Raw genomic sequence first — 27,820 nt, 5'->3', positions numbered from 1 at the left:
GCCGTGAGGTCAACAACGAGGTAGGCTATTACGTGTTGATACGTACCGGTGAATGATAGTGCTCGATAGCATGCAAGCGCCCCGCACTGTGTGATCAATATTCGACTCGGAGGGGCCGACTCTGTTTCGAACCATAGGCTGCATTGTGGGGCATACTGGTAATACACCGACGCTCAATACAAGACGGAAGACGCACAAGACCAGTTGAGATCCATGGCCACGGGGATAAGTAGCCCATATATATACTACGAAGCGTTAGTCGTACACGCCTTGCTGTTCGGCCTCCTCCAAGAACTCTTCGTCCGAGAGGATGCAAGCCGCGTAAAGCTGGTCGGCGCAGCGCAAGGTCAGCGAATGCAGCTGTATCAAGAGTGACGGTGGTACGCACATCCCATTCCTCGGGTGAGATCTTAGTATTGGGATCACCGTACACGATGTCTTGCGGGTCTGAAACCAATGCAGGTGCCTTCGCGGCTGCTGCGGATACCGATGACTTCGCGGCACTGACCGGCTTCGTACGTCGTGGTACGACGACTCTCCGATCTGCTGCCGCTGGTTCGGGCGGGTTGATCACATTCTCCACTGCTGGTACATTGGGAACGTCGACCTGAGCTTGTCGTCCAATGTTCCCATTGGTGAGCGGTGCCCGAGCGACGGGTACGTCACTGCGAGCGGTGTCTTGCATTATCGCTACCCCTTGAGCCGGGCGAACCATGTTGACACGAGCTCGAGTTTGTTCTATGAGATCCGCCCAGTCGCGATCTGGCACAGTAGGCATCGTGGCACCGAGATTCGCCAGTCGATCGGCACCCTCATTCCCTTCTTCACCGGAGTGTCCTAGGACCTTCACGAGATCCACCTAGGTACATAAAGATGAACAATGAGACGCTCCCCCCTGGTAAAGATATCGAAGGTGCTTGCGCACTCACCGGCTGCTTCGCGGACTCGCGGCGCTCTTGTAGCAGAGCGTCGGCGTACTTTATGAGCGGAACGTTCAAGATCGGCTTCCCGGTGCTACGTCTCCAGCCGTTCCTCTTCCACATAGGGAGCCAATCACTTAGACCTGAGAACCCGTGAGTTAGCCTTCCGTCAATTACGTAGCAAAGTGCCCACAATTGATGCTATACGACGAATCCGTCTTGATAACGAGCGCGTGTGTGTCTATAGGTGCCGTCTCTAGAACGCGGATGATCGCCTGCATTCCGAGTCCGCGAAGCGCGGTGTGAGCAGAGGCGCCACTTTGTGTGTGTGCGCGGCTAGTACTTACGATGAGCTCCGCGCGGTTGTTGGTCTGATCACCGGGGCAGCGTTCACATGTGTTCCTGTCGTGGTGGCGGTGAAACATAAACGTGAGAAACGTTGTGGGTGCTTGTATGTAAGTCCAGACGCGGAAAACTTACCGCGGATCGTCTTTGCCCCACCATATGCCGATCCCGGCCACCGCGCCCGGCTTGCCGTTTCCTTGACACGAGCCGTCTGTGTAAACAATCCAAGGTTGACCCTCTGCGGGCAGCCCAAACGGTTTCGAAGGCGATGTCGCTGCTGCTGTAGCCGATTGAACCACAAGCTCGCCGTCTATTGAGGCCGCCGATGACGGACCTCCTGCTGCGGTAGATACAGCTGGTGGGGCGGAGTGAGTTTCGGGTGCAGTCTGAGGTAGCACGTCGGTTCGAAACGTCGCATTCGATGCCAGAAAGGTCTCCATAGCCGCGCGGGCGACGTCAGACCCTACGTTGCCCTGGATCCAAGCCTCAGCTTTGGAGGGGTTCGGGAACTTCTTATACTTCGCGCCGTTATAGTTTAAGATCTGCGCTTTGCAGTCGGTCCTATGCGACAGCTATCAGTACGGGAATTCCAAGTAAGTCGTACTGCCTACCATTCCGTATAAATCCCAGGCTTTCGGCCTTTTGCGACGGCGTAGAAGCCGGGTTTCGTGGTGTTGCTTGGCATCGCTCTCAACAGACTCGTAAGCACTACTAGCCACAGACGCAAGACACTGTGTGTTCTTGTAGGTCGCTCTCCGCACAATGTCTCGCAAGTGGTTGGTGGTAGAAGGAATGCGTGGGAGAGCGATGCAGGCAGCCGCAGCTGAACCTCCTCGCCGCGGCTGTTGTGGCAGGACGCGACGTGGTCGCGACGGCGCGTCGCGTGTCGTGTCATATCACGTGGCCTTACAGAGCGCCGATTGGGCACTGGGAAATAGACGCTCAGTGTGCTCTCTGACTTTAGCCGCGACCTCCTCCTCGACAACGTCCGGCTGAGTGCTCACGCACACGCACATCCGGCGTAGGAACAACACATCTCAGCTCGATATCTTGAACATAGCAGATCCCTGGACAGAAAGATGGATTATTTGCACAGTACGCTCTCGCTTTTGCTTGTGCCAGTGTCATATCTATATTCACAATTTATATCGGTTTAGCATTTCGTGGTGGTCGTACGTATGCGATCATATTAGGAACGGCGGCAGCAGTCATTACAATGCCGACCCTATACTATGTGGTCAAGAACGTCTTCACGCGAAGTGCGTAGTCGGCGCCTGTTCTTTTTACGTATCACACTGACAGTGCTCAGGACGCCGCACGCAGTCACAATTCACCTCGTCCCAGTTCGTCCTATCCGCGGGGGCCATCTCTTTCGAATTCGTAGAGGACAGGCCAGAGAAGGTTCTCCTAGTGCACTACACGCGCAAAAACGAGTGGCTACTCGCGAAAGGCCGGAAAGATCAAGGTGAAGACCTCGCCGCCACAGCCATTCGGGAAGTCTTCGAAGAGACTGGGTACCGATGCCATATACACCCCGTGCCTCGACTTCCGACGCGGGCTCCCCCTCCTGTCGATCCCTCCGCGATTGCGTTCCAGTCGGATATTGTCAGAATCGTGGAAGGTGGCACGGAGCCGTTCATGATCACGATTCGACCTACCAGCCTCAGCGAGGCGAAGCTTATATTCTGGTACATCGGCAGCGTCGACATCGCTGCGAGCGGGCAGGAAAGCGCACCATCGGCTCCGGAACGCGGAACCCACATGGCCTTGGAGGGCTTTGGAGAAGCCGGGCTCTATCCTATCGAGGAGGCCCTCCAAATGCTGACATACGAAGGCGATCGCGATCTGGTGCGCACGGCGGTAAACATCCTCACCTAGGATACTATGTTGGTCCGGAGGTGAGTCCTCTGCCGGGGTCTCTTGAAGTGTCCCAACCCACTCGGGCTCGCGATAGCCCATCAAAGACCGCGGCCGCAGTCTCCCCATTCCTCGTGATAGTCGTACCATGTTTGTGATTCGGCGCGCATAGCGGCGTTGCGTGCATGGCTTGTACCCGGTATAGTCGCCTTGCTTTGTAAAAAAATCAATCCTATTGCCTCGATCATGGTGCTATCGATCCCCTCCGCGCGCTTCGAAGATAGGCACACTCGACTTGCCTTGTTCACCTACTGCCACGTACCTATCGACGGAGGCTCCAGAAGTAAACCATCAACATGTCGACAAACGCGTCTTCGCAGTACAACTCGTATGCCATCCCGAACTCGGTGCTTATCAAAGACCTCAAGCTAATCAAGCATCCGGAAGGAGGTCCGTGCTACGGACACGCGCGCGCCCTCTCCGCGACGAGCTAACCGGACTCATTCTATCTCTTAACAGGTTATTTTGTTGAGACAGACCGTCAAGAAGAACAAGTCCCATCTCCGTTCGCGAGTATGTCTATCTTCGTACTCGTCCGCCGCAAAATGCGCCTGACTGACTGAAGGTTTCACTGGTAGACGGAGCACCGCGCCCCCTGTCGACGACTATCCACTATCTGCTCACCCCAGATGAGGCCAACGGCGTGTTCCACATGAATAAGTCTGCGGTAAGTTACGTGTAATTGTGTCCCTTGACGTAACGTTCCTGAGAATCTTTTACAGACGATGCACGTTCTCCATCAAGGCCGTGCAGAGTACACTCTAATCACGCCCGGAAGCCCTCCCACCATTGAGAAGAAGGTGCGACCCGAGTATCCGTGTATAGAGCTGCTCATTTACGATGTCACATTGGATATAGGTCATGGGCCCGAACGTGCACGCTGGCGAGTTACTGCAGCTGCTCGTTCCTACGGGCGTCTGGAAGATGTCCCGTCTTCTCCAGGAAGACCTCGACGCGGCTTCCTCGAGTGCTTCACAGGAGCGGTGCGGGTGCCTCATTACCGAGGTCGTCTTCCCGGGCTTCGCCTGGGAAGACCATGGCTTCCTGACATGCGCTACGTTCAAAGCACTCTGGGACGGCGCTGTCCCCCCCGAGGCGCAGTATCTCATTGAGTATGTAAAGAAGGACTAGGGTAGAGTAGGCTGTTTGACGGCACAAATCCCTGAATGAACGCCGTATCTCATAATAACGCACGCCCCTGCTCGAATCAGCCCTACGAAGACCGTATCTCTTCAGGGACGAACGTCGACGAGTCCCGATGGTACGCCCCCGTCCATCCCGCCCGGGCTTAGTCTGGGGAAACATCTGAGTTATGGACATGGCATTAATATTCAGAGGATTTCTGCAGGAGGTGTTGAGGGAGGATGCTCCCGATTGGGAACTTATGTAGACGCTCGAGAGCGCTCTGAGATCTGAGTCTCCATTCGGCGCAGTCGTACTGTGGCTTGCAACTTGCCTTGCACATCCCTCATCTACACGCTACACGGCTGTCTCTCAATGTCTGAGTACCATCAACCGGACCCGCTCTTAGTGGGAGAACCCACTGAGCCGCCCCATATTAACGACCCCAACCCGTCTGGACGGGAGTCTCCCACTGAAGCAGAGCCCGGCGAAACTGTGAGTACTTTGTGTATCGTGCTCTCTGCCGATAGCTGAGGCGTACACAACGTCTCAAGGGAGGGTCAAAAGAGCCAAGTGCGGCACGGAACTACCCAGAAATTCCCGTCCAAGGAAATATATATGTATGTATGTCTGTACTGCGTAGTGGCCCGTCTTGACTCTTTGATCTTCAATCGTGACCCAGGACATGTATCGCAAACGAGACAAGGTGTACACGGAAGAGCAAAGGTCAAAGGCCTGGAAGGATACGACCGAGACGGTTCAGAAGTACAGCGACGAGATGATCAAGCGTTGGAAGGAGGAGATCGACACCTACCTGGTCTTCGTACGTACTCGATTGGCTGCGCTGACGATCGTATCGTTGACCAAGCGACGCATCTCAAGGCAGGTCTCTTCTCGGCCGTCCTCACCACGTTCAATGTGCAGTCATACCTCCTGCTCCAGCCAGCCGCCCCCGATCCTTCCTTCGCCGTGTTGCAACAAATATCCTCTCAGCTCGCGAGCTTCTCTATCAATCCTCCCTTCGTTAACTCCACCCAGCCGGCGAGCACTGATCGCGCGAATGCGGACTCACCACCCCCTGTCCCGCGTTGGGCTGTCTGGCTGAACGCGCTATGGTTCGCCGGTCTCATCCTCAGCCTGGCCTCCGCCTCCGTAGGCATCATGGTCAAGCAATGGTTGAACGAGTATAGCGCCGGTGTCTCCGGAAACGCTCGTTCCGTTGCGCAGATGCGCCAGTACCGCCTGAACCACCTCAGGACATGGCACGTAGAGGACGTCGTCAACACCATCCCCGTCCTCCTTCAGCTCGCCCTTGCGCTCTTCCTCACTGGACTTCTAATCCTTCTCTGGTCACTCCATGGCACCGTTGCAGCCGTCGCATCGACACTCGTCTGCCTCCTTGGCGTCTTCACTGCCGTCACCACGCTGCTCCCTCTCGTCAACCACCAGTGCTCGTATCTCACCCCCCAAATCCGCGCAATCAACTCCATCTGGCAGCCAAAGCGATACGCCTATTGGGTCTGTACTTCGATATCGACCGGGCATCATACCGTGACGAGGATTCTCACTTCCGCGCAACACTTGCTATACACCTTCCGTCAACGTCTCCGCTTGTATGTCTCACTGGCGCACTGGAAATCTCTCAGTTGTCAAGCACGGAGTACGACTCGACGACTGAGGCGCATCATAGCTTCGCCACCAGAGGCCTGGAAAGGCCCCAAGCAGACATGGCAGGGACGGGAACGGTCGGATATCGACGGCATCGCACGTCGTTTAGACACACAAATCCTCATCGAGGCATACAGCGCCACCCTGCACCCTGACGCCCTCTCGGCCGCCTCCGTGTGTCTCATGGGCTTCGACTCTGGCGACGTCGTCTACTACTTCCGGCAGCTTCACAAGTCCGCTAGAGAGCACTTCGGTGCTGCAGCGGACTCACCGCATGGTCCCCTGGGGTGGGGTAATCAACAGCAACTGCTCTGGCTCCAGATCATCTTGTGCGTACTTCGGCGGTATCATGAACCTCTGCCGGACGACGAAGTAGCCGCCCTGGGCGTCTACTTCGCTTGCGGATCGTGGTCGTCCGGTATACAGGCGTCCGACGCAGAATGGGTAGTGTCCACTTGCAATGCTATCGCCGATCACCTTGAGTCCATGAAGACTTCCGCTGCGGTGAAGTTCGTCAACCGAGATCGCCTTATAATAGAAGGCAGAAGCTTGATTATGGAACGTCAGAAACCACCAAGAAACGTCTCGCTGCTAGGTGAAGTTGTTCTCCCTCTCGCGGCTTCGCGTGTACTTATTCCAGCTCCTGACCAGCCGTTGTCGGGGCATATCGCCAGGTCCGTCTCGAGCAGTCGCGCCTCACAAAGGCGTCTTTGGACGATGCGAAGGCCGCTCATACGAGGTATCTGCACAATGTCACCCACTTTCTGAAGTGCGCCGCCAATCGACACTTGATACCATCCCTCCCTCCCTACGACCAGGAGACAGTGTGCGCCTGCACGCGGGACGTCGTGGCCGAGCTGACTCGTACTCTGCTGGGGCTGTTCGCGGCAGACAAGGTGCGGATCACCCTTGAATCGAAGCATCTCGACTCCGTCATATGGAAGCTTGCCGTTTTCGACGATATGCGCATGGAGAGATGCATCCCAGACGATCTCGTCCCGGACATCTCGCATCTGGCGGATATGCTCAAAGTTCACTCGGACTACGTCGACAGCTACTACGTACGACAGATACACCGACATGCAGCTACGTTGAAAAGAAATCTCGTTCGCGTCAAGCACAAGCCAGGAACGACGTTAGTCCTCGTCTGCTGCCTCTTCTCACAACTACTAATACCAACTCATGGTCCCTTAGCACCTCTCACGTAGCGCACCTTGCAAAACCATCGGCAACGGCGGCTGCCGCTCCCGCAAGCGTCGTCGCTCGGCCCACGGAGCCGGTCGTGGACAAGGCTTCCCGTGCTGCTCCTGATCTACGGGACGACTCGCAAGATGCACATTCTGCTCCGTCTGCAGACGTTCCGCCGTAGGACTCTATGTACCTCGCAACATCCAGCTTATCGGTATGTATACACAAGTACCTGAATATTCTGCAAGCATGCTGATGGCCCCATCGTAGCCACCCCCATTCCCCTTTGCCTTCTCCATCTGCACATGGAGTCGTCGAACCTTCAGCCCTATACATGGGTCATGGGCCCGAATGTACACCCCGACGAGCTGCTCCGGCTGCTCGTTCCTACGGGCGTGTGGAGGATATCCCATCTTCTCCAGGAAGACCTCGACGCGGCTTCGTCGAACGCTTCGCAGGAGCGGTGCGCGTGCCTCATTACCGAGGTCGTCTTCCCAGGCGAAGCTTGGGAAGACCACAGCTTCCTGACGCGCACTACGTTCGACGTGCTCTGGGATGGTACTGTCCCGCCCGAAGCGCAGTATTTCGTTTACTATGTCAAAGAAGGACTAAGTGTAGAGCACGTAGTCTGACAGCGTAGATTTCTGAAAGAATCTGAGTTTCATGCAACTCCCATCTAAGCACGCCTCCGCCCGAATGCACCCCACGAGGCGCGATCACGAGACCGTGCCCCTTCAGGAAGGGTCGACGACGACGACGACGCATGGTACCGGTGATGCCGCCTGAACCGGGACGGTAAGTGTGAACGCACCTTGACTCCTGTCGCCGGACCCGATCGAGCAGAGTGAGGAGTCAGGATCGGGGATATAACAGCGCGCCCCTGAGTCGACCTTGATACGAAAGTGTCGATCATGTCTCCCCCACCGTCCGCCGACGACCTCGACGCCCTCGCCGACTTATACCCTCACGGCGCAGGGCAGTTGCACATCGTTCGATCTCAGATCGAGCAGCGAGCGCAGCTTGTGAAGACATGGGACATTTGGCCAGGAGAGAAAATCCTCGAGATCGGCTGCGGCCAGGGCGACTGCACAATCGTCCTCGCCGCGGCAGCAGGGGACGCCGGATCTGTGACTGCCATAGACCCCGCGAGCCTTGACTATGGTATGCATGTGAAATTGCGCCCTATAGCGTCGTTACTGAGCGGGTTTGCGCAGGATCGCCGTTTACGCTGGGACAAGCGCAGGCGCATCTGAAGGCCTCCTCGCTGGGCCCGCGCATCAACTTCGTCCAGGCAGACCCGCTTGACTTCCTCCAGAGTACCACGGAGCGCTACACCACCGCGGTGTTGGCGCAGTGCACCTGGTATTTCGCCACACCTCAGGTCGTCTCCGACATCCTCGCCGCACTTCTCTCCCGCGCCGACCGCGTGTGCATCTCGGAGTACTCACTCACCGCCGCAGACTATCGCGGCGTGCCGCACGTTCTCGCGACGCTGGCGCAGGCGTCGCTCGAATGCAGGAAGCCAATTTCCACAAGCAACGTGCGCACCGTGTTATCGCCGGAACGCCTGCGGAACGTCGCCAACGCTGCGGGCTTCACGGTCCAGAAGGAGATGATCCTGAGCCCTCCGGACGGGATGTTGGACGGGAAGTGGGAGGTCGGCTGGGTGCTGTCGGACAAGTTCCTAGGCGAGATAGAGAGCGTCGTGAAGGACGAGAAGGAGAAATCCGTGGCCCTCGCCGCCAGAGATTCCGTCCAGGGAGCATACGGACTGCTGAAGAGCAGGGGAGAAAGCGTCCGCACGATGGACATCTGGGTGGCGACTTTTGCGGCGAAGTAATAGCAATATCACGACGAGGGACCAAGCCATGTGGAGACAATGTGTATATTGTGATACTAGCCGTAACCTAGGATATTCTGAACAAGAGCGCGTCGGAGGAGGGCGGGAGGAGAACAAGGCGCACGACGGGCGCTTGTCCGCCATGCTGCTACGAACCGCCGGGGCGGATGTTGCCGACAACGTTGATGTTGCGGCCGACGTCGCCGGTCGCTTCACCCCGCCCATGGCTCGACTCGACAGCACGCTCTCCTGGGGCCCTCTTCAATTTCGGCTGGAAGGGCATACTTGCCTCGACCTGGAGTCTGCAAACTAGACACTTTGAACCGCAGACACAGTGGCAATAGGTCCCCGCGCACATCAGCTGTGCCCGGCCCTGTATCCTGCCTCTGATGTCTGTCTCAATGTCCAGAATACGCGACGCTGCACGGCGCACTGGATGTACTTTCTCTGAGCTTACTGCTAGATTTACCTCTACCGCCCTAGGCGGCAACCTGGTCGCTCCTGAGGCCCTGCTATGCTCACATTTGAGCGACGACATCGAGGACGGCACGAGCCCGAAGCCCCCGTCGACGGAAGCGCCGTTGCAATGGTCCATCGCATGCGCTCGGAGAGAAGGTCCCGAGGTATATCGAGGTGAGTTCCCTCGTGTCCGCCGGTCACAACTTCGCGCCTAGTCTAGACTCGGCGCTGGCGCTTTCGAGTACCCTTGACCTCCTCGACATCGCCGACTCCCCCAGATCCCGACGCTAAGCATGCAAGGCGCCCGTAGAGCACTTGAATGTTGGGAATGCATAGAGGCCGCTGACCTGCGGACGAGCCGCAGTCGCCCGCGGCACCATGTTCGGGCGACCTTCCGTGCTGCATGCCTCGTGAAATGATGCACCCCCCAATAAAACCTTACCCATCGGCGGGGTTTGGGGATGGGCGGCGCTCGGCGAAGGTTGAACCCGAAGAACGCTGGCGTTGAATCGGTGGCAACGTAGAGTTCGTGATATGGTCATTGCGGATCTAGGTGCGCAGATGCGGACAGCGAGGTTGCGGGCGGACACGCTAGCTGCTGACGTCGAGGGCGAGATCGCTCGCGCGGGCGTGCTGTCGTGCAAAGTCACATTGAGTCAAGCTGGGACATCCCGGCGAGCGGCGTGGCAGCCTGGTGACGATACACGCGAGACTCGGTTTGCTAGGACAGGAGGCCCTACCTCGAGGACGAGATGGCGATGAGAGGGCTGTGCGCGCGAGAATGTGGAGGACGCCCCCTGTTCTTCGCAAGAGCGCGGACAGTGGGCGACTTGCTTGTTGCGGAATGGTTCCTTGCGCCGCCGAGTGATGCTGGCCAGCCTTGAGAAGTCGAGCCCATACTCCGACAACACAAGGACCGCAACGCCAGCGCTGCGTGACATTCCATAAGTGCATGATGTCCCCCCGAATTTTTGCACGTTTTGTTTTTTCTCAGCAACGTCAGCGCGTGTCCACGTTTCATGGTGCATGTCGTCGTTCTCCCGTCTATCGAGCCCGAGGTGGGCAGTGTCGAGGTTCCTCTTCTTGTACGAGGTATGCGCCGCATTCGGTGCACATGCAGTGCCTGATCTTTGCATCTGGTCCGCGGATTCTCAGGCTTGATCTATCGGATGAAAACGATAATTTGCCCGCGTAGAGACTGTACCCGAGGTACCTGTTTCCGTACACCCTGCCCTCGGAGGAACCTGTAGAACGGGTAAGCCAAATCAAGCAGAGGAGAAGCCACGCAGTGCGGATGTGAGAGATCGTCATGAGGTTTACACGCGTCAGATGCCGCGGTACCTCCGGAACGCGGTGCGGTCTCCCGCAAAAAACACGTTCGCACGCACTCGTCTGTACCGAGCCTACCTCCGCGCACGCAATGTCAGCCGTAGGGAGCCCGACTCCGGTCGGGCGTGAGTGCATTCGACAATTGGGACGATGGGGATTTGGGCGCGGTGAGGTGTGTGAGCGGAGCGCCGGGCCATACGGGAGCTGTTTTCGGGTGATCAGCGTAACTTCACGGGGTGCTTCTCGACCACTCGCACTCTTTAATCAAACCACAATTTCGAAGATCCAGCAAGATCCCATACAGTCCTTTGTGCCAGATTTATTCTGCGGGAATCTGGGCAGGTGGACCACATACGCTTCCTCCGGCGCCCGGCGGAGTGCAGCGCGCAGGGTGCAATCGACGAGTCAGACGGAGGGCGGAGGCGCGTCCTCCGGCATCCAATGCAGCGCGTCTGGGGTTCAGGACGTACAACGCCCGGCACCACTTGCCCAAAACTACAGCGAAGACCTGTGCAGGATCAGCGGAATCCCGTGTACATCTCTCTCTGTAGTTGGCGATAAGCGGGGTGATCCTGGAGTGATAGTGGCCCCGGGAATAGGAACTGGGTTACGAGAGTTGCCGAGATGGAAGCACGCGGATTGCGTTACATGCGAAGACAAGTGAAAACCTGGAAGTGGCACCGCTAACCTTGAAGCATACTTTGGAAGCCTGAGAGCACGAAGGCCGAGGGCTGGTTCGTGGGCGCGATTGGGAGTGTGAGAAGTGATATGCAAGCCAATGCCGCATGAGATGCTCACTATTGTATCGCGTTGCCTCCGATTTCCATGCCCTTCGAAGGGCCGAGCACCACGCAGGGTCGTCGTTCCTATCGTTACGGGGCCTTGTGAGCGTACAATAAGAGGATTTGCCTGTCAGGGGATCCGATATGTCGACATCGTAACGATGCAGACCTCCAAGGAGTGTCCTGGTCTGAAGCTTCCAAATGGGGGTAAGGTTCTGCACGCCCTGGTCCCTGCCCCCGCTGCCGTAAGAGCACGGGTTCACCGTTCATTTACCACACTGCACAATGACGGAAGAGTGCACGCCAACCAGGCCTTATGTCGGTGGTTAAATTGCGAACTGCCCCAGATCTTGCGATGCAGCTAGACCGTCCAGGATAGGATGGATTCCGCCGCAAAGACCGCCGCTCAACAGTCCATCTGTACGATCCCATGATTTCGACGCCGCCGCGATGATTGCAATGATTATACAGGGTCTCAAGAAGACAAGAAGATGAAGGATACGAAACGCATCGGACCAGCTGGATGTTCAAGGAACGAGACCAGATGGCCGTGGGTGGGCGGCGAGACTGCGGGATCACAGGTGCAATACTGGGCGCCCAATCCCGACGGCCGGCTGACGCTGGGCCGGTCGTTGCCTAAACCAATTGCCCAGATCCCCGACTCCTCCTCCGAGCTCTGCCGAAATCGGCAGTAAACCCAATCTGTAGGTGTGTGTGGGTCCAAGCGCCCACCGTGGGATGCGCGCCGAGGGCCGCCCGTCACGAGTGCGACGTCCCTCATCAGTGCGCCGCATGCATTGATGCTATCCGCCACGCCGTTATCGACCTGTACGGCACCGGTCCATAAGCAGCGGGTAGAAAACGACCAGGCAACTTCCCATCGCACTTCTAGGCCAGGTGAGTCGTCGAGCCTCTCCCTAGGGAACGAGGCCAGCTGACAGTCTCCCCGTATCAACGCTCACGGTCTGGCGGAGACTTTTCCTGCCATTCTGCGCCGCATTGACTCAGAGCGCTGATGGGCCTCGATGCGACAGCTCCCGTCGAACGGAGCCCACGGCGGCGGCGTACCCACTGCGTTGGCAATCAACCTCCAAAAACGTTGCTGTCCGTCTCTCATGCATAGCGCCGTCGGTTAGGTGCGTCGGCTGTCCTCTGACCTCGTGATGCTGCGCGATAATAATCCGTGCCATCGCTGCATGCTGCCCACTGCCCAGATCGCCGACTCAGCGCCCGTTGCGCGTCGGAGACGCTGTCGGACCTTGATCTGAGATGGTTCCCGCGTTCATCTCACGTACTCCCCCTTCCTTGCCCTTGTACTCTTCTCCCGTCTATCGGAAAGAGGGTTGCTCTGGATTCGCTTCCCGTCCTGCTTTGGAAAGAGCAGCCTGTTGCTTGTTCTGATATGCACCATCGCTTCAGGGCAAATTCTCCACATTTCGCCACTCGTGCAAGGCCGCGGGTGCAATCGCCATCACCACTCATTGGGGCACTAAGAGCCCGACCAAGCTCTGCACTCGCCTCCCTCGCGCCTCCAGCCTCGTGTCCTACACGCGATGTGCCACCGGCCCCGGAAGATGTCCTTGGAGAGCGATCCCTAATCGGTCGAGAGGCGTCGATACGCTTCTCATGGCGTAGATCGTGCGCGAGGATTCGAAGGGCCGACAAGTGCACGAAGCCCCTGCAACCCCAGGAACCGCGCAAGTTATTGTAAACCCAGGATAAGTATTTTTTTGTTCTCGCTGCACCTAGCGCTTGATACGCCGATCCCATCTTCTTGTACTGCTTCCCGGTCCGACGTGTGGTATTCCCGGGTCCGGGAACCTCCCCAGGAGTGCTGGATGGACGTATTGCTTGGCCCCTGGCGCTTCATGGGCGGCGGTGGACCCACAAAGAAGATGATTTAAACGGCTCGGCACCACCCTCAGTAAAGAAACGCTCCCTCCCCCCCGCCTTCCACCGCAATGGGTTCGCCCAACGACGCCTTCCCCTTACTCGCGGCATTGTACACCTCGTATCCTGGAACGCACGCCGTATACGTACACCAAGACCAGAGAGAGTACTCTCTCGAAGGAGGGCGTTTTTTGTCTCACGAGTCTGCGGCGCCCATGATCACCGGAACGGCACTGATTCCCGACGTTGTGATCACGTCGCATACGGCAGCGTCTCGGGCACTCTGTTCGGCACTCCCCGCCTCGTAAGCCACACATATACCGGTTGCGAACTCCTCTGAACCTGTTACCGATAGTGCGACCCCGACAGGGTACCTCAACGTATCTGAAGATGTCAGCATCGGCGTGCTAGATTGGGAGCACAACGACGTCTCCCCTGCCGACACTCATCTTGCGCTTTTGGTGGGTGCTTACACTGTTCGATTGTCATCACGGCCCTGACGATGATGTATTTTGACTGCAGACCCGAGAGGAGGCTCTTGTTGTCTGGGGCACCGACCTCAACAACGCATGCGAACGGTTTGACAGAGTGCAAGCTGCGCTCACGGAATGGCTTCAACACCCGGCACCTCAGGGATCTCCGGAACCCGACCCGCACTCGTCGCCCTCTTCGAGTACCTCTGGATATAGCCCTTCAATTTCCTCGGCCGACAGCGACATACTCTTCACCCCTGAGCCCTACACCAGCGTCTTCGACGACTTCGATTTTTACGACCCCCCTAGCGCCCTCGGATATCCTCTTTACCAAGGCGGCGCCTTTCCGCTTCCCGGCCTTCATGGCAGCTGCTCCGAGGACATTTATGTCAGGCTTGGTGCGCTACAGAATCTCGCTAAGCTCAAAGACCTCGAAGCGCATACCTCCGGCTCTCCCTACCCACCCGTCTCGGTCGCCGGAACTGGCACGCCTTCGCCTCCCCATATGGGATTCGTCGACCTCGCGGCACCACATTGCGAGAGCTCGCCGACATGGACCAGCCCCGACGGCGACAATGTCAACCCGGAGAGCAGCCCAGTGCCCGCCCCTGCCGCATCGCAGGACACCAAAACGCGGAAGAAGCGGTCTGGTCCTGCATCTGCACCCCAGCGCCGCTCCGCCCGTTGCGCGCAACTCGAAGCTGCCCGGCCTCCCCCGCCGTCTCCACCTCCCCCGCCAGTGTCGCGCGCGAGCACGCGCAAGCGTACAAAGTCGGCCGCGCGACGCACATCGAGTGCGAAGTCGGCCGTGCGACGCACATCGGGTGCGCGCCCGGCCTCGACTTCGCGGCTCATCAGCCCTCTCCCCTCTCGTGCTGTGCGCGCCGCCGCGACTCGCCCTTCCTCTGCCGTTGCTGCGCGCGCGATTGTTCCGCGTGTCACTCTCCACTCGCATGCTACCTGCGACATGTCGGTCGACGATGACATGTCTGATAGCGATGCGGAAGACGAGAGTGACTGCGAAGACGAGGACGAGGACGAGGACCAGTACGATGACGGCTCTGGCGAGTACACCGGGGAGGGCGCGTTCCGCGGCTCGAGACCCGCTAGTCCGCGCCTGCCTTTGAAGCGAGGTCGCAAAGCGACTAAGACTTCAAAGGCCGTCAAGAAGTGGCAGGAGGCGCAGGAACGACTTACGCACCCCGAGGCGTTCAAGTGCCCTATCGCGACGTGCCCACGACCGGGCAAAGTCTTCACCCGCGTCGCCGACTGCTCCCGACACAAAAAGATATGCGCAGCGCAGGCGGGGAAAGAGGACGCCGTGATATCGATGTGCTCTCTCTGCGATAGAGAGTACTCGCGCGCGGACGCCACGCTGAGGCATATCAAGTCGAAACACCCTGGCAACGCCAAAGCTAAACCTGTGGAATTCACCAGGAGGATCGTGTCAAAGAAGGGAGACGTCTGAGGAGGAATGATGCTCGTGTGGCCATCTGGATGGCCATCGTCTGATTCTCGGTTTGTACACTGGCAAGTGTTTTGGTCTCGCTGTTTTCAATTTCGCGTCGTTGGACTTTGCTCACTGGCTGCGTCAAGTGTATCCTGCTCTCCTCCTCTTAGCTAACGTCCGTTTCGGTTCTCAACTATGCTCTCATCGTCCCGTTCCCGCTCTCCGTTTTCAAGTCTCGTTATCCTCTGCTGTTTTGTTACTTCTGTTGATTTGATGCTCTCCGCTTCTCGTCTATTCTCTCAACGCCTCAGATGGCGCGCGTGTCGTCAGTTGCACCACCTCTACGCCTTCCGCCCACTCCCCTCGGTCTCATCCGATGACCAGCACTAACGTTAGCTGCCTTGCTTCTGGGATCGCGAACACGAGCCTTCACGCGCGGCGACGCACGGACACGGCGCGCACCCTATACCGCCGCACGATGGTTGAGCTTCGCTGCGAGGCCATCGGAAATTGACACACCGCGCGTGCCTGTCCGGAAGAGCTGGGAGCGCGTCCGCCGCGACCGTGGGCATGCCGCGTGCGGTCATGCACATGCATTGCTCCGGCGCGCTGCGCAGTGTACGTGACGCCCAATTCCGGCCAACCGATGATCATCTGGACCGATGCACTGAGAAGCGTGGCGAGCACGGTGCGCGCGCGCGGCGCGCGGGGGCCCTGGCGTGCGCGCGCGAGGGCATTGGATGGGGACTCCGGCACATCCGCCGCGTAGGCCGACCCACGAACGACGATGGGACCCGATATGTCAGACGCGGGCGTGAGGAGCGGTAGGTTTGCGCAGAGAAGCAGGTCCCCCGTCAGATCGTCGAAAGAAAGACCACAATTCCAAGGCCCGCCAGCTTCTTCGCGTTGCCCTGCGCGCCGAGTGGCCAGAACAAAGGCGGCGAAGCAGCGGGCGGCAAGCGGAGAGCGAAAGAGCATCTAGCGAAGGGCAGCGTGGCTGTGGGTCTCCTTCCGCTGTGGGCAAGTGGAGAACGCCAGGCGTTCAATAGGGCCTGCGCGCTGATCCCATGTGGTTCCGGGCCTGTGGTTTCGCCCAAGACGGTCGCGCTGTGAGTCCAACGAGTCACATAGGCAGAAGGGGAGCTGCGCGGTACATGCCATGTACGGTTAGCGCGCCATCGTCATATCCTGAATGACAGGGATCCCTCTGGAGCGGTGCTTGATGCACAGTTCCGCCTGGAATCCTCGAGGCGGACGTGCCAATTTCGTGGAACCATCAATGCACAAGATCCTTCCGGTGCCTTTGATAGTCTGCGCAAATGCGGTTTAATTATCAGCGTATTCTAGCATGCCTTCCGTAACTGATGGATCGAACGAGGTTTCGCACACGCGCACTCCCCGAAGTGTTGAGTGCTGGTCTCGAAGAGTGCCCTGTCCAAGGTCGTGCGTGTATAACGCCCGGCGCGCCCCAAAAGTTGCATGGACCTTTCCATTGACCCTCGGGTCGAGGCCAGATACGACACGTACTCCGCCTCGAACATGGCATATGAAAGAGCCGAGGTTTGACGCGGGCGAATCGCGAAGCTTTCTGGCAAATGTCCAGCGTTCCCATAACCTGCGGAACATGCGAATCGTCAGCGACCCTTCGACCCCGGAAGTGAATCGCAACAACTTTACCGCGATGAAACCGGATGTACCGCGCGCTATCGCGGACGTGCAAGCATTCAATGAAGACAGTATCTCCGTGTAGCCGGCGGACGCCCTCACAAGGCTCGCGGGATGAGAGAAATGGGACGGTCGTGGATGGGCGCAAGCGTCAAGTGACGCGTCTCGCGGGAACGCTCCAGCGTCGACAGGCGCTCTCTCACACGCTTGGGCGCTGTGTGCGGTGACGGCGATCTCAGTTCAGGCTCTCTGCCGCCCGGGGTCCCTTCCGCCGATATTCTGCAGGTCTTCGCGGCTGCCACAACTACCGCCTCGACGGCCTCGCTGCATCCATGGAATGCCCCATTGGGCGCGCATGGAGCCCAGCGTCAAAGGCCGCTTCGCAAGAACGCTCGCACCTCGGCAAGCGTGCTGAGCCTCACATCGTGTCTCCTTGGAAGTCCTAAGTAGGTCCTTGGGGTAACAATGAGCTTGCTGGTACTGCGGAAGAGAGCCAAAAGGTACTCCCTGGCGGGGAGTCGAACCTCGCTCTCGCGCGACCGCAGGAAATGACAAGCGCGCGTACTGATCCGATATACTGCCAAGGATTGGGTGAGATGGGTTACGAACATACAGCGGGATTCCTGCCATCGTCTGCGCTACACCCCGAACAAGTACAACCGAAATGGACCCCACGATAGCCGAAGAAATGAACACAAGAAAGACCCCATCCTTTCGGTCCTCGGATCACCCGCTGCTCTTGTTGGGTTTGCTCTTCACCATACGTACACCTGTCAGCGCCGGCTTCCGAGAGGGCGGAGCGCGCGGGGGTGATGGGGTAGACATCGAGGACGTCGCAAGCGGTGTATTCGCCGGTCTGCTGGTCGTTTGGATGGCCGGCTTGATGGGGAGAATGGGCAGAGGCCGCCCTCGCCCCCTGTCGCGGGAGGGTGCCGGTGCCGACGCAGCATTTGTGGGCGCACGCCGTGATGTGGGAATGATGGGCCCCGAGACAGGTTTGGGCGGTAGCGAAGGGTGTCCGGACAAGGACGCGCCCGCACCCGCGCTTGCACCACTGGAGTCCTCGGCGGCGGCGGAGGTAGTCTCGAGCTGTCGTAGCTTCGCTTCCATGCGCGCGATTTTGGCATCGGTTCTGCAGCGGACAGATGGACTCAGACGGGGTTCATGATGGCAAGTACACTAGCGCAGGGCACGTACGCGTTCGATCGCCCTGCACCCGCGCTCTTCAGCATGCTGAGCGTCGTGGGCTTGCCGACGTCGCTGACCGGCCGGCGATACTTGGACGCAGGGCCCTGCGCGCCCGAAGCGTCAAGTGGCGCTTGGTTCGCGTACGTGACGACGAGCTTGCGGCCTCGGACGAGCTTGTCGTGCGCGTGCGCTAGCGCCTTCTCCGCGTCCTAGCAAGTAGCGGTGATTCAAACGTCAGCTGCTGCTGACGGGACGGCCGCGAACCCCGGGTTTCGCTTCAAGCGGAAACCATGTGTGCATGTGGTCGTGTACGGGTACGATTGCCATGCAGAAAGAAACCCGGGGTGAGCGCGCGCCGCTGCGGAGCGGAGAAAGGGACGTACGTCTCTGTTGGAGTATTCCACGAACGCGTAGCCCCTCGGTTTGCCCTTGAGCGGGCCGGCCTTGTGGAAGAGGTAGTCGAGCTTCGAGACCTTGCCGAATTTCGAGAACAATTGCAATAGGGCATATCTTGCGGGGGGCGACGTCAGCAGGGCGGCAGCGTCACGCACGATATCGAACGCACTCGTCCACGGTCGGGTGGAGATTCCCAACGTATAATCTGTCCCTGAGAATTGTTCGTGGCTGCGCAGAGGATGCCGAGGACGAGGCTAGTGGCACCGTAACTTCGGACGGCGCGGGGTAAGAAAGATGTTCGTTCAGCTCATTCAGCGCGTCGGGCGGGATGCCCTGTGAGGCCTCCGCTTCATGCGGTGTTAATGGCGAGACTTGAGTGGGAGATTCCATGAAAGTATCGAGGCTGTCGAGGCGGTAGCCTTGGAGGTGCGAGCGGAGAGTCGTGGAAGAGAGCGAAGACGTGAGGCGCCCATGGGCCTGGTTCGCTCTCTTCGAAATTCCAGGTGCCTATTTCGTGTACGTCCTCCTCGAGCTACTTTCTTCACTCTAATCCTGATATATGCATATATGCATAGCTCACACCGCACGGTGCCATATCGATAACTGCTACCCCGACTATGTTTTGCCAAAGGCCGCGACCGCGACAAACGACGTATATACGTACGTTCTCGGAGTCCAGACTTTGCTCAGTTTGCTGTGGCAGAGGCCAGTGGCTACTGGAATGATGTACAAGACTAGACCGGGTGATATATTGCAACCATGCCTAGCAGGCTCATTAATCATTGCGTAAGGGGTAGCTAGGAGGGAGGCAATCGTTGCAAGAACGCTAGTTGAAAGGGACGGAGTCCGAGCTCCCTGACGGACGTCTTCACTGACCTCTGTTGTTCAAACAAATGCACCTCCACGAAGATGAAAGAACAATCACCTTGGGCAAACTCCCCGAAGCACCCAATTGGACGATATAACAGCCTGCGCGGTATACTTAGCAGTACGCTACCGCCTGACAGCCGCACACGGAGTGAAGTTGGCGTGCTCTTGTGACTCCTGAGACGAGGACATTCGTACAGTCGATCGCGCGAAGAGCTTGGTCATGATCATGTAGAGCCGAGAGCGTGGTGGCAGTCATAACCATACGAAATACAAGCATAGGACAACAGTGAGAAGGGCTTATACGACGGTACCTGCGTTCGATGCGATACGCGGCCAGAGATCCGCCTGAATACGCAAACATCGTAAACATGGCGTCGTCATAAAAAGCCGGAACGACACTTACGCATTCTTTTGCGACGGGGCCAGTGATGGCAGAGCCCTTCATCTCACCCTTAGGGTTGACGATAACGCCGGCGTTGTCCTGGAACAAGGCTGAGTTCTCCGGTTGTGAATTTAACGTCCGATATTACGCACCTCAAAGTAGAGGAAGACACCATCTCGCCTGCGCCACGCCTTGCGCTGACGAACAACGACAGCGGGCATGGCTAGTTACAAGACATAGAGTATCAGCAGCGATTCAGGGATATTCACCCGAGCTTCCTTCAGTGTGCGCCCTACTGCGCATACTTCTTCGTCCGCCCGGGCAGATGATATGAGACTCACTCTTCTTCCTCAGCTCGGGCTTTCCCTTCTTGACGGACGCAACAACCATGTCACCGACACCGGCGTCGGGGAGACGGTTAAGGTGGGAGCCGGTACCGTACGCCTCGATAACGAAAAGCGACTTGGCGCCGCTGTTGTCCGCGCAGTTGAGGACGGCACCCGTGGGGAGACCCATGGTCATCCGGAACTTGTTGCCAGAGGCACCCGCACCTGTTCAAAGCACCGCAGGAAAGAGAGGAGCCGCAAAGTCAGGACCAGACGGAAAGCCAGTGAGCCAGAACGACGAGTACGAACCTGCAGAAATCGCACGACAGCGTCAGTACATCGTCAAGACATGGGTTCCCCACACTCTGGAGGATGGGTACGTACCGCGTTTCGACATTTTGCTTGAGGACTTGCTGGAGTTGCTAGAGCCGCTGAAATCGGTAGACTACACTACTGCAAGGTTTCGCCCCGGCAGTTACCGAGTGGTCCTGTACAGTTTATCTCTCTCGAGCGCCCGCATCCGCCATCTATTAGGCGCCCAATCTCGCACCAGGAATCCGAAACAGGCGCTTGTGCCCCTCCAGTGCCTGCCGCCCCCGTACATAAGGCGCAGGCTCGCGCACAACTGACACAGGAAAGCCAATAATTACATTCGGTGTACAGAGAGAGACGTGTGTTCTGCAGGCGCATCTGCTCTATCATTTTTATCAACAGAATGACCACACAATTAAGAGTGGGTGTTGCCGAATCAAATCGGCACTGCGAGTCCATCCTCGAATCCGTCCGCCAGCTCAACCACGTACCGTTGTCTCGCCATATTCCTTTCCATGTCGCACACACATCAGGTGTTTTCAGCGAGAGCGCAGATTGGTAAGAATGTGCGGCATATGCACCCATCGAAGCCTCAGGCCCTCAGCCCGGGACGTGTCATGATAGTGATACAACTTTGGACATCAATTTCCTTTCTACTAGTACAACACAGGATATGCACTGCTCGATATATGTCATGACACACAACTGTCCGCGTTCACGCAAGTCCACCCAAGATGCAGCGCTACTTACACGCCAGACACCTTGAAGCGGATGGCCTCCGCCGCCGGCTTGACCTTGAGGGGCTTGACTCGGGGCGCGCCGATGGCGTCGGCGATGCGGTCGGACAAGGTCTGGTCGACGGCGGCGTAGACGGACACTGTAAGGGAGCATTTCAGCAAGCTGGACGGGGCGCAAAATATGGAAATGGACGTACGCTGCCTGGCCTTGACCTCGGCGCTCTTCGCGCCGCCGAGGTGACCTGCGACGTTGCTGACGTAGTGGTCGCGGTCGGTGTCGCTGAACACCTTCTGCCAGAGCGCACGGGGCTGCTCGAAGTCAACTAGATAAGACGCGGGAGGTCAGAAAGCGATCACCCGAAAGCAGATGTTCGGCACTTACGCTCAGTGATCTCGCTGAGGTGCGCCTGCGCGTGGCCGAGCCAGTGTTCGTGCGCGATGTTCTGGTACGCCTTCGGCTTGTACTGGAGCGGCACGATGCTGCTCTGGTAGTTCGGCCGCGAGCCCTGGCTGACGAACGTCATGGCACCGTCGCGCTGGAAGTTCGCAACGGGCGCGATGGGCGCGTTGACCGGCAGCTGGCCGTAGTTGACGCCGAGACGGTGCCTGTGGGTGTCGGGGTACGAGAAGAGACGCGACTGGAGGACGGGGTCCGCGGAGGGCTCGATACCGGGAACGGTGTGCGAGGGCGAGAACGCGGCCTGCTCGATCTCGGCGAAGTAGTTCTCGACAGTCTTGTCGAGCACGATCTTGCCGACGGGGCGGAGCGGGAACTCGGCGTGTGGCCACACCTTCGTCAGGTCGAGGATGTTGTAGCGGAACTTCTCCGCCTGCTCGGCAGTCATCGTTTGCTGGAGCCGTAGTCAACATCGCATGTCGTAGCAACAAGAAATAGACGTCTGCTTACAACGTAGACCTTCCACTCCGGGAACTTGCCGTTGTCGATGTCCTCGAAGAGGGTCTGGAGACCGTACTCGGGGTTCTCACCCGCGAGCTTCGTCGCTTGCGCGTCGGTGAGCGTCTTGAAGCCACCCTCCTTGCGGACGTGGATTTGGGTGTACACGAACTTGCCCTCGGCGTTGACGAACTTGAACGTGTGACCGGAGTAGCCGTGCATGTTGTGGTAGCCGTCGGGGGTTCCGCGGTCCGAGAAGAGGATCATGATCTGGTGGATCGACTCGGGGTTTTGGGACAGGTAGTCCTGCACAACGTTGTGAGCAGACGATCATTTTCATACTGAGTGCCAACTTACCCAGAACATGTCGGCATCCTTGAGGTGGGTCTGCGGGTCGCGCTTTTGGGTGTGGATGAAGTGCGGGAACTTCGCGGGGTCACGGATGAAGAACACCGGCGTGTTGTTAAACACCCAGTCGAGGTTGCCCTCCTCCGTCTTGATCTTGATCGCGAAGCCTGCATCCCCATGAGCCTACACCCGGGGAGCACGATCGACACGACAATCTACTCACCACGAGGGTCGCGGGCCGTGTCCGCGGAACCAGACTCGCCACCGACGGTCGAGAACCGCATAGTCACCGGCGCCTTGGTGCCGACCTTCTTGAACAGCGCCGCGCATGACAAGTCGGTGATGTCGTGGGTGATCTCGAAGTAGCCGTGCGCACCAGCGCCCTTGGCGTGGACGACGCGCTCTGGACGCCGACGTCAGTGGCGGGGCCCACACTAATCAGGGCGATATGATACGCACCCGGGATGCGCTCGCGATCGAAGTGGGCGAGGAGATCGATGTGGTGGAAGTCTAGACGGATCACTCAATATCGGTTGCGTCATAGCGAGGGACAGAGCTCGGCGTACCCTGAAGCAGCAGGGGCCCAATGTTGCCGATGCGCTCAGCAGCGTACGGCTGCGCGACAGGGGCGCCAGTCGACGTCGTGTAGACGGCGTTGTCCTGCGACTTGAAGACCTTCGGGGACGGCATTTCTGAGATGTGGAGGAGAGGAGGGATAGAGAGAGCAGATGAGGGCTCGAAGGAGGGTGTGCGAATGGGATGCCGGGTATTTGTACAGAAACGGGCCCTTCGCTCCCCCCTTAGCCCGGCGGCCTAATCCTAACTCCAGAGTGCGTTACCCATGTCAGCAGATCACGGATCCAGTGGATATTCTGTGTGAATGGAGCGGGCGACGCGCATTGAGTAATAGACACAGGACGCTACGATCGCCCGCGGACCTGCACGTGATGTATGTAAGCGTCCTCTCATCGCTCAGGGGTTTGTAAAGCGCACCAGGGTGCCGAGCCTTCGGGCTTCTCGTGCTACTCAAGTGCCAACGTTGCTAATGTCTGGTGGGTGACATGGGCTGCGGAGAGATGTCATCGCGCCGCCCGAGGGCTGCCGGGTGTAATCGGGGGCGTGACAGACATACGAGGCCGCCTCCTGACCAGCGTACTTCAGGAGAACGTCGCTGCAGACTAGCATCCAAGACACGGCGGACCGACTCAAAGGGGCTACAGGTCCTGCAGGATAGGGCGTCAGCGGATACTTCGAACTTATTTTTGGCAATAGAACGGAGCATGTATACCTGGAAATTCCCAGCTCCTCCAGCAACCTGTGCGGTTCGCAACGAATCCCCTCCTCCGGACGTCGACGTAGAACACCTAGGATCACAGAAGAACGCAGGTCTTGATTGTCACAGGGAAAAGTCGGAATCGAGACAGGTCGGCGCGGGTCGAGAGACCCCGTGTCCTGTCCATCTGACGACTGCGACGCCGCACGAACGAAGCCAAAACGGCTTCGCGGGGTCACGTTCGTGCAGGGTCCCCGTCTAGTAATCGCGCCAAGTCGCGACATCCTGCGTACGCCGTAGCACGCGGGGGCCGTTGGGACGGCACCAGGAGAACCTGCGCGCTGCCCTTCCTATCTGGCCCGAGACCAGGCCCAAAGTCGCGTTCATCCGGCTCGAATGAATTGGGATCCCTTCTGCGATTGAGTTCGAGCTAGAGCTTTGGAGAGGTCGTGGGCACCCGCCACGCATGTTGACGCGACGGCCCGGGCGTTGGTGGGAACACGGCCCAAAGCACTCGCAAGGACGAAGCGATACCGGGCAGATAGCGGGATGCAGATGAATCCTCCAGCAACACGGGTGAGAGTAGAAGGACCACAGGCAACGTCGTTGTTCCACGTTTCCCCCGCACATGCAATCCTCCACGAGATGTGGGACAGTTTCGCATGCTTGCGGTCCTCGGACTCCTGTCAGATACGACGGTAAAGCCTCTTTGAATACAGCTATTCACAGAAGCTCACCGACAGATATAACCGCCTTCACCGAACTGGTATGAACGCAGCCAAAGATGAGTATGCATGGCTACGACCGTCGACGATCGATATCCGGCGGGCGCCTCCTACGTTGTCAGATAGCATGATGGCCATTGGCTGGTACCCCACGACCGTCGCTCCCCCACCGTGGCGTACGAAGCGAACTCAAGACTATATGTCGAGGCTCGGGCCACCGCAAGTGCTTCAAAATGTGAATGCTGATAATACTAAAAATGTCACAACGAGGGACTAGTGTACGACCTTGTAGGTACCCTCTGGACGGTCCGATCCTCGCGCTCACTGGGCCCAACCTCGTCCATGTCGGGATGGAACCTCTGCTGTTCATCTTCCGGTGAGCTTCCTTCATAGCGTCTAAAGCGTAGAGGCTATACTCACTCTGCAAAAAATGGTGCACAGCTCTACTCCGCGGCGAGCTCGAGCTTCATCTTGGCGATGGCGGCGGCAGGGTTGAGGCCCTTCGGGCAGGTGCGGGCGCAGTTGAAGATGGTGTGGCAGCGGTAGAGACTCATCTCGTTCTGCATCTTCTCCTTGCGGTGTTCCGTGTAGGTGTCCTACAAATAGTGTCACAAAACCGCTTCGCTGTTGCGGAGGTTGAATTACTCACCCTGGAGTCCGCCATCCAGCGGTAGGCGGCCATGAGCGTCGCGGGGCCGAGGTACTCGTCCTGGTTCCACCAGTAACTGGGGCACGATGTCGAGCAACATGCGCACAGAATGCACTCGTACATGCTAAGAAGGCAGAAGGTCAGTGTGTGTATACGAGCGCGTGATCTACTCGTCATAACGTAGCGAATTTCGCGCATATATGCACGCGGAATGCTACGTCTGAGCATTCACGAGTGAGCACTCACCCGTCCAGCTTCCTACGGTCCTCTGTCGACTGCAAGTGCTCGTGGTCCGCCGGTACGTTGTCGTTCTGCAGGTAAGGCTCGATGGACTTGTACTGCTTGTAGAACTGCGTGAGGTCGGGCACGAGGTCCTTGACAATGTACACTGCAACGACGTGAGTCCCGCAACCCAACATAACGGAAGATATTCACTCACTGTGGGGGAGAGGATAGATCTTGGTGTCCTTGGTCGGGGTTCGGTCAATCCTGCAAAGGCATGCCAGCGTGTTCTGGCCGTTGATGTTCATGGCGCAGGAGCCGCAAATACCCTCACGGCAGGACCGCCGGAAGGTGAGTGTGGGGTCAATCTCGTTCTTGATCTTGATGAGGGCATCGAGAATCTATGTACACGGGAGGCGGGATGGTCAATCGGGAAGGAACGGAAAGGAGGTAAAGCGGGCGCACCATAGGACCGCACTGGTTGAGGTCGATGGAGTAGGTCTGAAGCGTCGGCTTCTTCGACGGCTCATCAGGGTTCTAGCAGCACACAAGCACGTTAAGTACCCAGTGTAATATATGGCGGGTGAGAGCGGCGGTTGCGACATACCCAGCGGTAAATCTTGAACTCCTTGTTCAAGGTGGGCTTCTCGACGGGCGCGGCCTGCGCGCGCGCCGCCGACGACGCGAAGCCCCGCGCAGACTTCCGGAATACGTTGGTGCGTGCGGCGACGAGAGACTGCATGGCGAGGGGGAGGTGGTGGACGAGGAGAGAGGGGGCGTAGGCGGAACGAACGGCGCACGAGATTGAGGAGGGGGAGGGTTGCATCCGGGCGCGCCAGCTACCCCGGTCTCTTCGGCCGCATTCCCCCGACCCAATCACGCGCTCCCAATTTCCCCCGCCGTCCAGTTCTGGAACGCAGCCTTGTCGTCACCGTCCTCGCCATCCCCGCACTCGTCCGTCCTGTCCATATCATCGTCCGACAACCTACAAGCGTACGGCCGACGGTAATGAGCATAAATAGGAGCACATGGAGGTGGTCGTTTCTGGGTCTAGGCTACACTGTGTCTACTGCAACAATATTATTAACACGAGGATTTCGAACGGTCCTCGCAAAACACATGTCGAGTTTGTGGTGGTTGGAGACTCGCAGTAGGTGTGTTCGCGTGTCGCGATATGCTGGCAGCTCGTCATGGAGGATGCCCAAACACAACGTATGAAGACGGCCATCGAACGGCGACAGGATTACTCAGAAATATTATATCATAATTTGTGTAGTACCATGCATCGTCGTACATGTTGGGTCGTAGGAGACATACGGACACAACGGCCGGGCAGCTTGAATTTGAATGACACCTTCCCCGGGAGAAATGGTTTGTTGTGGTGTGCCATGCATGCTGATTCCTTGAAATTCTACCTTCCAATCGTAGTGCGCCGCTGGCAACAGAAATCAATACGTGCATAAGGCAAAGAGTAGGATGAAAAGGAAGCAAGATGTTATTACGCAACAGGGAGTGTAACGGGACACACCTCACACAAACACTGGGCGTCATACCTCCGAGTCGTTTTATGACCTTCTCGGTCGAGATTGCAGCGTGGAGCTGTTCATAATGACCAGGAATGTCCCTGCCGACTGAGATCCTGAGAGCCGAACGGAGACGTAGAGGACGCAGGGCATTCGGACTTGCATCGCTTGTCGCTATATGCATTCCCTGCCGCGATAGTAGAGACCTGTGTAAAGTTCTTGCGGGACCAACTTGCACGTACGGGGTGGGGTGGCTAAAAGTTGGGCAAGGTTACATAGTCCAACGTAGGACTACACATGGCCGTGCTTTGTCTAGGCACCAATGTCCTTGATGATCGGTCGCCGCACAAAGTGTCACAGAAGAACCTTGGGTGATTAGCAGCGACGTACACCGGTCATTTCTAGGGGGACGTACCGAATCAGTCCTATGTTTGTCCAGGAGAATATATTCGGGTGTTCGGAGCGCAAGGCGATTTTTAGCCTCTGTGGCTCGGCGCTAAATTCATTGAGGCTCGATCGAAGGCGGAGGATTGGCGGAGGATGTCCACCACTCGAACGCTCTGGCGACACGTCTGAGGTCGACCCGCGAAGCTTGTGATGTTCAATCCGCACAACAATTGAGAGGTTTATGAATACTGCGGTAGTGCCCGTCGCCATGTTGCAGCCTTGTCTCCGTTGCGCGCTCAATCCCGGGTCGGAAGAAACAAGGCTGTTCCTGAATGCGCTCGGACCGCCGGACGCGCACGGGCGCGCAGATTACGTCGCGTGTGGGAATGCAAGGGCGTTTGGTGCCGAAAGTGATTGTAAAGCAAGCTTCCATACAATGGAGTTCGCATCTGCGCCGTTCATTTGTGAGCACGAGGAGGAGGCATGTAGATCGAGAGTGTCGGAAAACGCAGCGTCCGAGCGCAGGCGATGAACCCGTG

General features: G+C 58.0%; 11 protein-coding genes across 11 annotated transcripts; 5 read left to right on the top strand and 6 right to left on the bottom strand.

Annotated features, from left to right (window-relative positions):
• Positions 1-145: 145 nt before the first annotated feature.
• Positions 146-1,950, bottom strand: TRAVEDRAFT_73606 (ribonuclease H-like protein; the record flags this gene model as incomplete). The annotated part of the gene is made up of 8 exons (XM_008043284.1): positions 146-327; positions 389-859; positions 930-1,063; positions 1,114-1,195; positions 1,268-1,322; positions 1,401-1,545; positions 1,600-1,826; positions 1,877-1,950. 8 exons carry the CDS (start codon positions 1,948-1,950, stop codon positions 256-258), a joined length of 1,260 nt encoding a protein of 419 aa, XP_008041475.1. The 3' UTR covers positions 146-255.
• Positions 1,951-2,481: 531 nt separating this feature from the next.
• On the top strand, positions 2,482-3,143 carry TRAVEDRAFT_50333 (uncharacterized protein; the record flags this gene model as incomplete). The annotated part of the gene is made up of 2 exons (XM_008042935.1): positions 2,482-2,524; positions 2,575-3,143. The coding sequence occupies 2 exons, from the start codon at positions 2,482-2,484 to the stop codon at positions 3,141-3,143; spliced, it is 612 nt and encodes a 203-aa protein (XP_008041126.1).
• Positions 3,144-3,446: 303 nt separating this feature from the next.
• TRAVEDRAFT_30537 (uncharacterized protein) lies at positions 3,447-4,372 on the top strand. The gene is made up of 5 exons (XM_008042782.1): positions 3,447-3,572; positions 3,642-3,695; positions 3,761-3,849; positions 3,905-3,982; positions 4,041-4,372. The coding sequence occupies exons 1-5, from the start codon at positions 3,479-3,481 to the stop codon at positions 4,311-4,313; spliced, it is 588 nt and encodes a 195-aa protein (XP_008040973.1). The 5' UTR covers positions 3,447-3,478; the 3' UTR covers positions 4,314-4,372.
• Positions 4,373-5,040: 668 nt separating this feature from the next.
• TRAVEDRAFT_152410 (uncharacterized protein) lies at positions 5,041-6,247 on the top strand (the record flags this gene model as incomplete). The annotated part of the gene is made up of 2 exons (XM_008043283.1): positions 5,041-5,127; positions 5,187-6,247. Coding segments are annotated over exons 1-2 (1,104 nt in total), but the record flags the coding sequence as incomplete, so codon positions are not given.
• Positions 6,248-7,981: 1,734 nt separating this feature from the next.
• On the top strand, positions 7,982-9,078 carry TRAVEDRAFT_152406 (S-adenosyl-L-methionine-dependent methyltransferase). The gene is made up of 2 exons (XM_008043282.1): positions 7,982-8,321; positions 8,375-9,078. Exons 1-2 carry the CDS (start codon positions 8,072-8,074, stop codon positions 8,998-9,000), a joined length of 876 nt encoding a protein of 291 aa, XP_008041473.1. The 5' UTR covers positions 7,982-8,071; the 3' UTR covers positions 9,001-9,078.
• A 4,453-nt stretch (positions 9,079-13,531) lies between these two features.
• Positions 13,532-15,401, top strand: TRAVEDRAFT_66106 (uncharacterized protein; the record flags this gene model as incomplete). Its single annotated transcript, XM_008043281.1, has 3 exons — positions 13,532-13,764; positions 13,816-13,921; positions 13,983-15,401. The coding sequence occupies 3 exons, from the start codon at positions 13,532-13,534 to the stop codon at positions 15,399-15,401; spliced, it is 1,758 nt and encodes a 585-aa protein (XP_008041472.1).
• Positions 15,402-17,774: 2,373 nt separating this feature from the next.
• Positions 17,775-19,022, bottom strand: TRAVEDRAFT_128730 (RNA-binding domain-containing protein; the record flags this gene model as incomplete). The annotated part of the gene is made up of 4 exons (XM_008043280.1): positions 17,775-18,180; positions 18,246-18,445; positions 18,620-18,746; positions 18,802-19,022. 4 exons carry the CDS (start codon positions 19,020-19,022, stop codon positions 17,775-17,777), a joined length of 954 nt encoding a protein of 317 aa, XP_008041471.1.
• Positions 19,023-19,706: 684 nt separating this feature from the next.
• TRAVEDRAFT_73600 (60S ribosomal protein L17/L23) lies at positions 19,707-20,829 on the bottom strand. Its single transcript, XM_008043279.1, has 5 exons — positions 20,595-20,829; positions 20,226-20,435; positions 20,037-20,107; positions 19,906-19,983; positions 19,707-19,847 (listed from the first exon to the last, which is right to left on the bottom strand). Exons 1-5 carry the CDS (start codon positions 20,605-20,607, stop codon positions 19,800-19,802), a joined length of 420 nt encoding a protein of 139 aa, XP_008041470.1. The 5' UTR covers positions 20,608-20,829; the 3' UTR covers positions 19,707-19,799.
• A 307-nt stretch (positions 20,830-21,136) lies between these two features.
• Positions 21,137-23,591, bottom strand: TRAVEDRAFT_152398 (catalase). Its single transcript, XM_008043278.1, has 9 exons — positions 23,496-23,591; positions 23,069-23,440; positions 22,962-23,012; positions 22,726-22,905; positions 22,512-22,669; positions 22,167-22,460; positions 21,642-22,110; positions 21,457-21,582; positions 21,137-21,399 (listed from the first exon to the last, which is right to left on the bottom strand). Exons 2-9 carry the CDS (start codon positions 23,190-23,192, stop codon positions 21,269-21,271), a joined length of 1,533 nt encoding a protein of 510 aa, XP_008041469.1. The 5' UTR covers positions 23,193-23,440; positions 23,496-23,591; the 3' UTR covers positions 21,137-21,268.
• A 1,133-nt stretch (positions 23,592-24,724) lies between these two features.
• On the bottom strand, positions 24,725-26,149 carry TRAVEDRAFT_66104 (succinate dehydrogenase iron-sulfur subunit). The gene is made up of 7 exons (XM_008043277.1): positions 25,979-26,149; positions 25,837-25,908; positions 25,589-25,772; positions 25,396-25,537; positions 25,150-25,273; positions 24,921-25,096; positions 24,725-24,862 (listed from the first exon to the last, which is right to left on the bottom strand). The coding sequence occupies exons 1-6, from the start codon at positions 26,111-26,113 to the stop codon at positions 24,944-24,946; spliced, it is 810 nt and encodes a 269-aa protein (XP_008041468.1). The 5' UTR covers positions 26,114-26,149; the 3' UTR covers positions 24,725-24,862; positions 24,921-24,943.
• Positions 26,150-26,899: 750 nt separating this feature from the next.
• TRAVEDRAFT_30529 (uncharacterized protein) lies at positions 26,900-27,658 on the bottom strand (the record flags this gene model as incomplete). Its single annotated transcript, XM_008042781.1, has 1 exon — positions 26,900-27,658. A coding segment is annotated over exon 1 (160 nt), but the record flags the coding sequence as incomplete, so codon positions are not given.
• Positions 27,659-27,820: the final 162 nt, after the last annotated feature.

This window comes from Trametes versicolor (genome assembly GCF_000271585.1).
Source record: "Trametes versicolor FP-101664 SS1 unplaced genomic scaffold TRAVEscaffold_9, whole genome shotgun sequence".
NCBI lineage: Eukaryota > Fungi > Basidiomycota > Agaricomycetes > Polyporales > Polyporaceae > Trametes > Trametes versicolor.
This window is presented reverse-complemented; position numbering and strand designations above follow the sequence as displayed.

What these genes read in the sequence shown, in the direction of transcription:
- TRAVEDRAFT_152398 (XM_008043278.1), bottom strand. Translation starts at nt 23,192, where the DNA reads ATGCCGTCCCCGAAGGTCTTCAAGTCGCAGGACAACGCCGTCTACACG. An exon ending in TGGGCCCCTGCTGCTTCAGG is followed by an intron (nt 23,013 to 23,068) that starts GTACGCCGAGCT and finishes TGATCCGTCTAG; the next exon opens with ACTTCCACCACATCGATCTC. An exon ending in CGATCGCGAGCGCATCCCGG is followed by an intron (nt 22,906 to 22,961) that starts GTGCGTATCATA and finishes GTCGGCGTCCAG; the next exon opens with AGCGCGTCGTCCACGCCAAG.
- TRAVEDRAFT_66104 (XM_008043277.1), bottom strand. Translation starts at nt 26,113, where the DNA reads ATGCAGTCTCTCGTCGCCGCACGCACCAACGTATTCCGGAAGTCTGCG. An exon ending in AGTTCAAGATTTACCGCTGG is followed by an intron (nt 25,909 to 25,978) that starts GTATGTCGCAAC and finishes GTGTGCTGCTAG; the next exon opens with AACCCTGATGAGCCGTCGAA. An exon ending in GCTGGATGGCGGACTCCAGG is followed by an intron (nt 25,097 to 25,149) that starts GTGAGTAATTCA and finishes CACTATTTGTAG; the next exon opens with GACACCTACACGGAACACCG.
- TRAVEDRAFT_73600 (XM_008043279.1), bottom strand. An exon ending in GCCCGAGCTGAGGAAGAAGA is followed by an intron (nt 20,108 to 20,225) that starts GTGAGTCTCATA and finishes TCTTGTAACTAG; the next exon opens with CCATGCCCGCTGTCGTTGTT. An exon ending in GCCCCGTCGCAAAAGAATGC is followed by an intron (nt 19,848 to 19,905) that starts GTAAGTGTCGTT and finishes TTGCGTATTCAG; the next exon opens with GCGGATCTCTGGCCGCGTAT.
- TRAVEDRAFT_152406 (XM_008043282.1), top strand. Translation starts at nt 8,072, where the DNA reads ATGTCTCCCCCACCGTCCGCCGACGACCTCGACGCCCTCGCCGACTTA. An exon ending in CCCCGCGAGCCTTGACTATG is followed by an intron (nt 8,322 to 8,374) that starts GTATGCATGTGA and finishes GGGTTTGCGCAG; the next exon opens with GATCGCCGTTTACGCTGGGA.
- TRAVEDRAFT_30537 (XM_008042782.1), top strand. Translation starts at nt 3,479, where the DNA reads ATGTCGACAAACGCGTCTTCGCAGTACAACTCGTATGCCATCCCGAAC. An exon ending in AGTCCCATCTCCGTTCGCGA is followed by an intron (nt 3,696 to 3,760) that starts GTATGTCTATCT and finishes TTTCACTGGTAG; the next exon opens with ACGGAGCACCGCGCCCCCTG. An exon ending in TCCACATGAATAAGTCTGCG is followed by an intron (nt 3,850 to 3,904) that starts GTAAGTTACGTG and finishes AATCTTTTACAG; the next exon opens with ACGATGCACGTTCTCCATCA.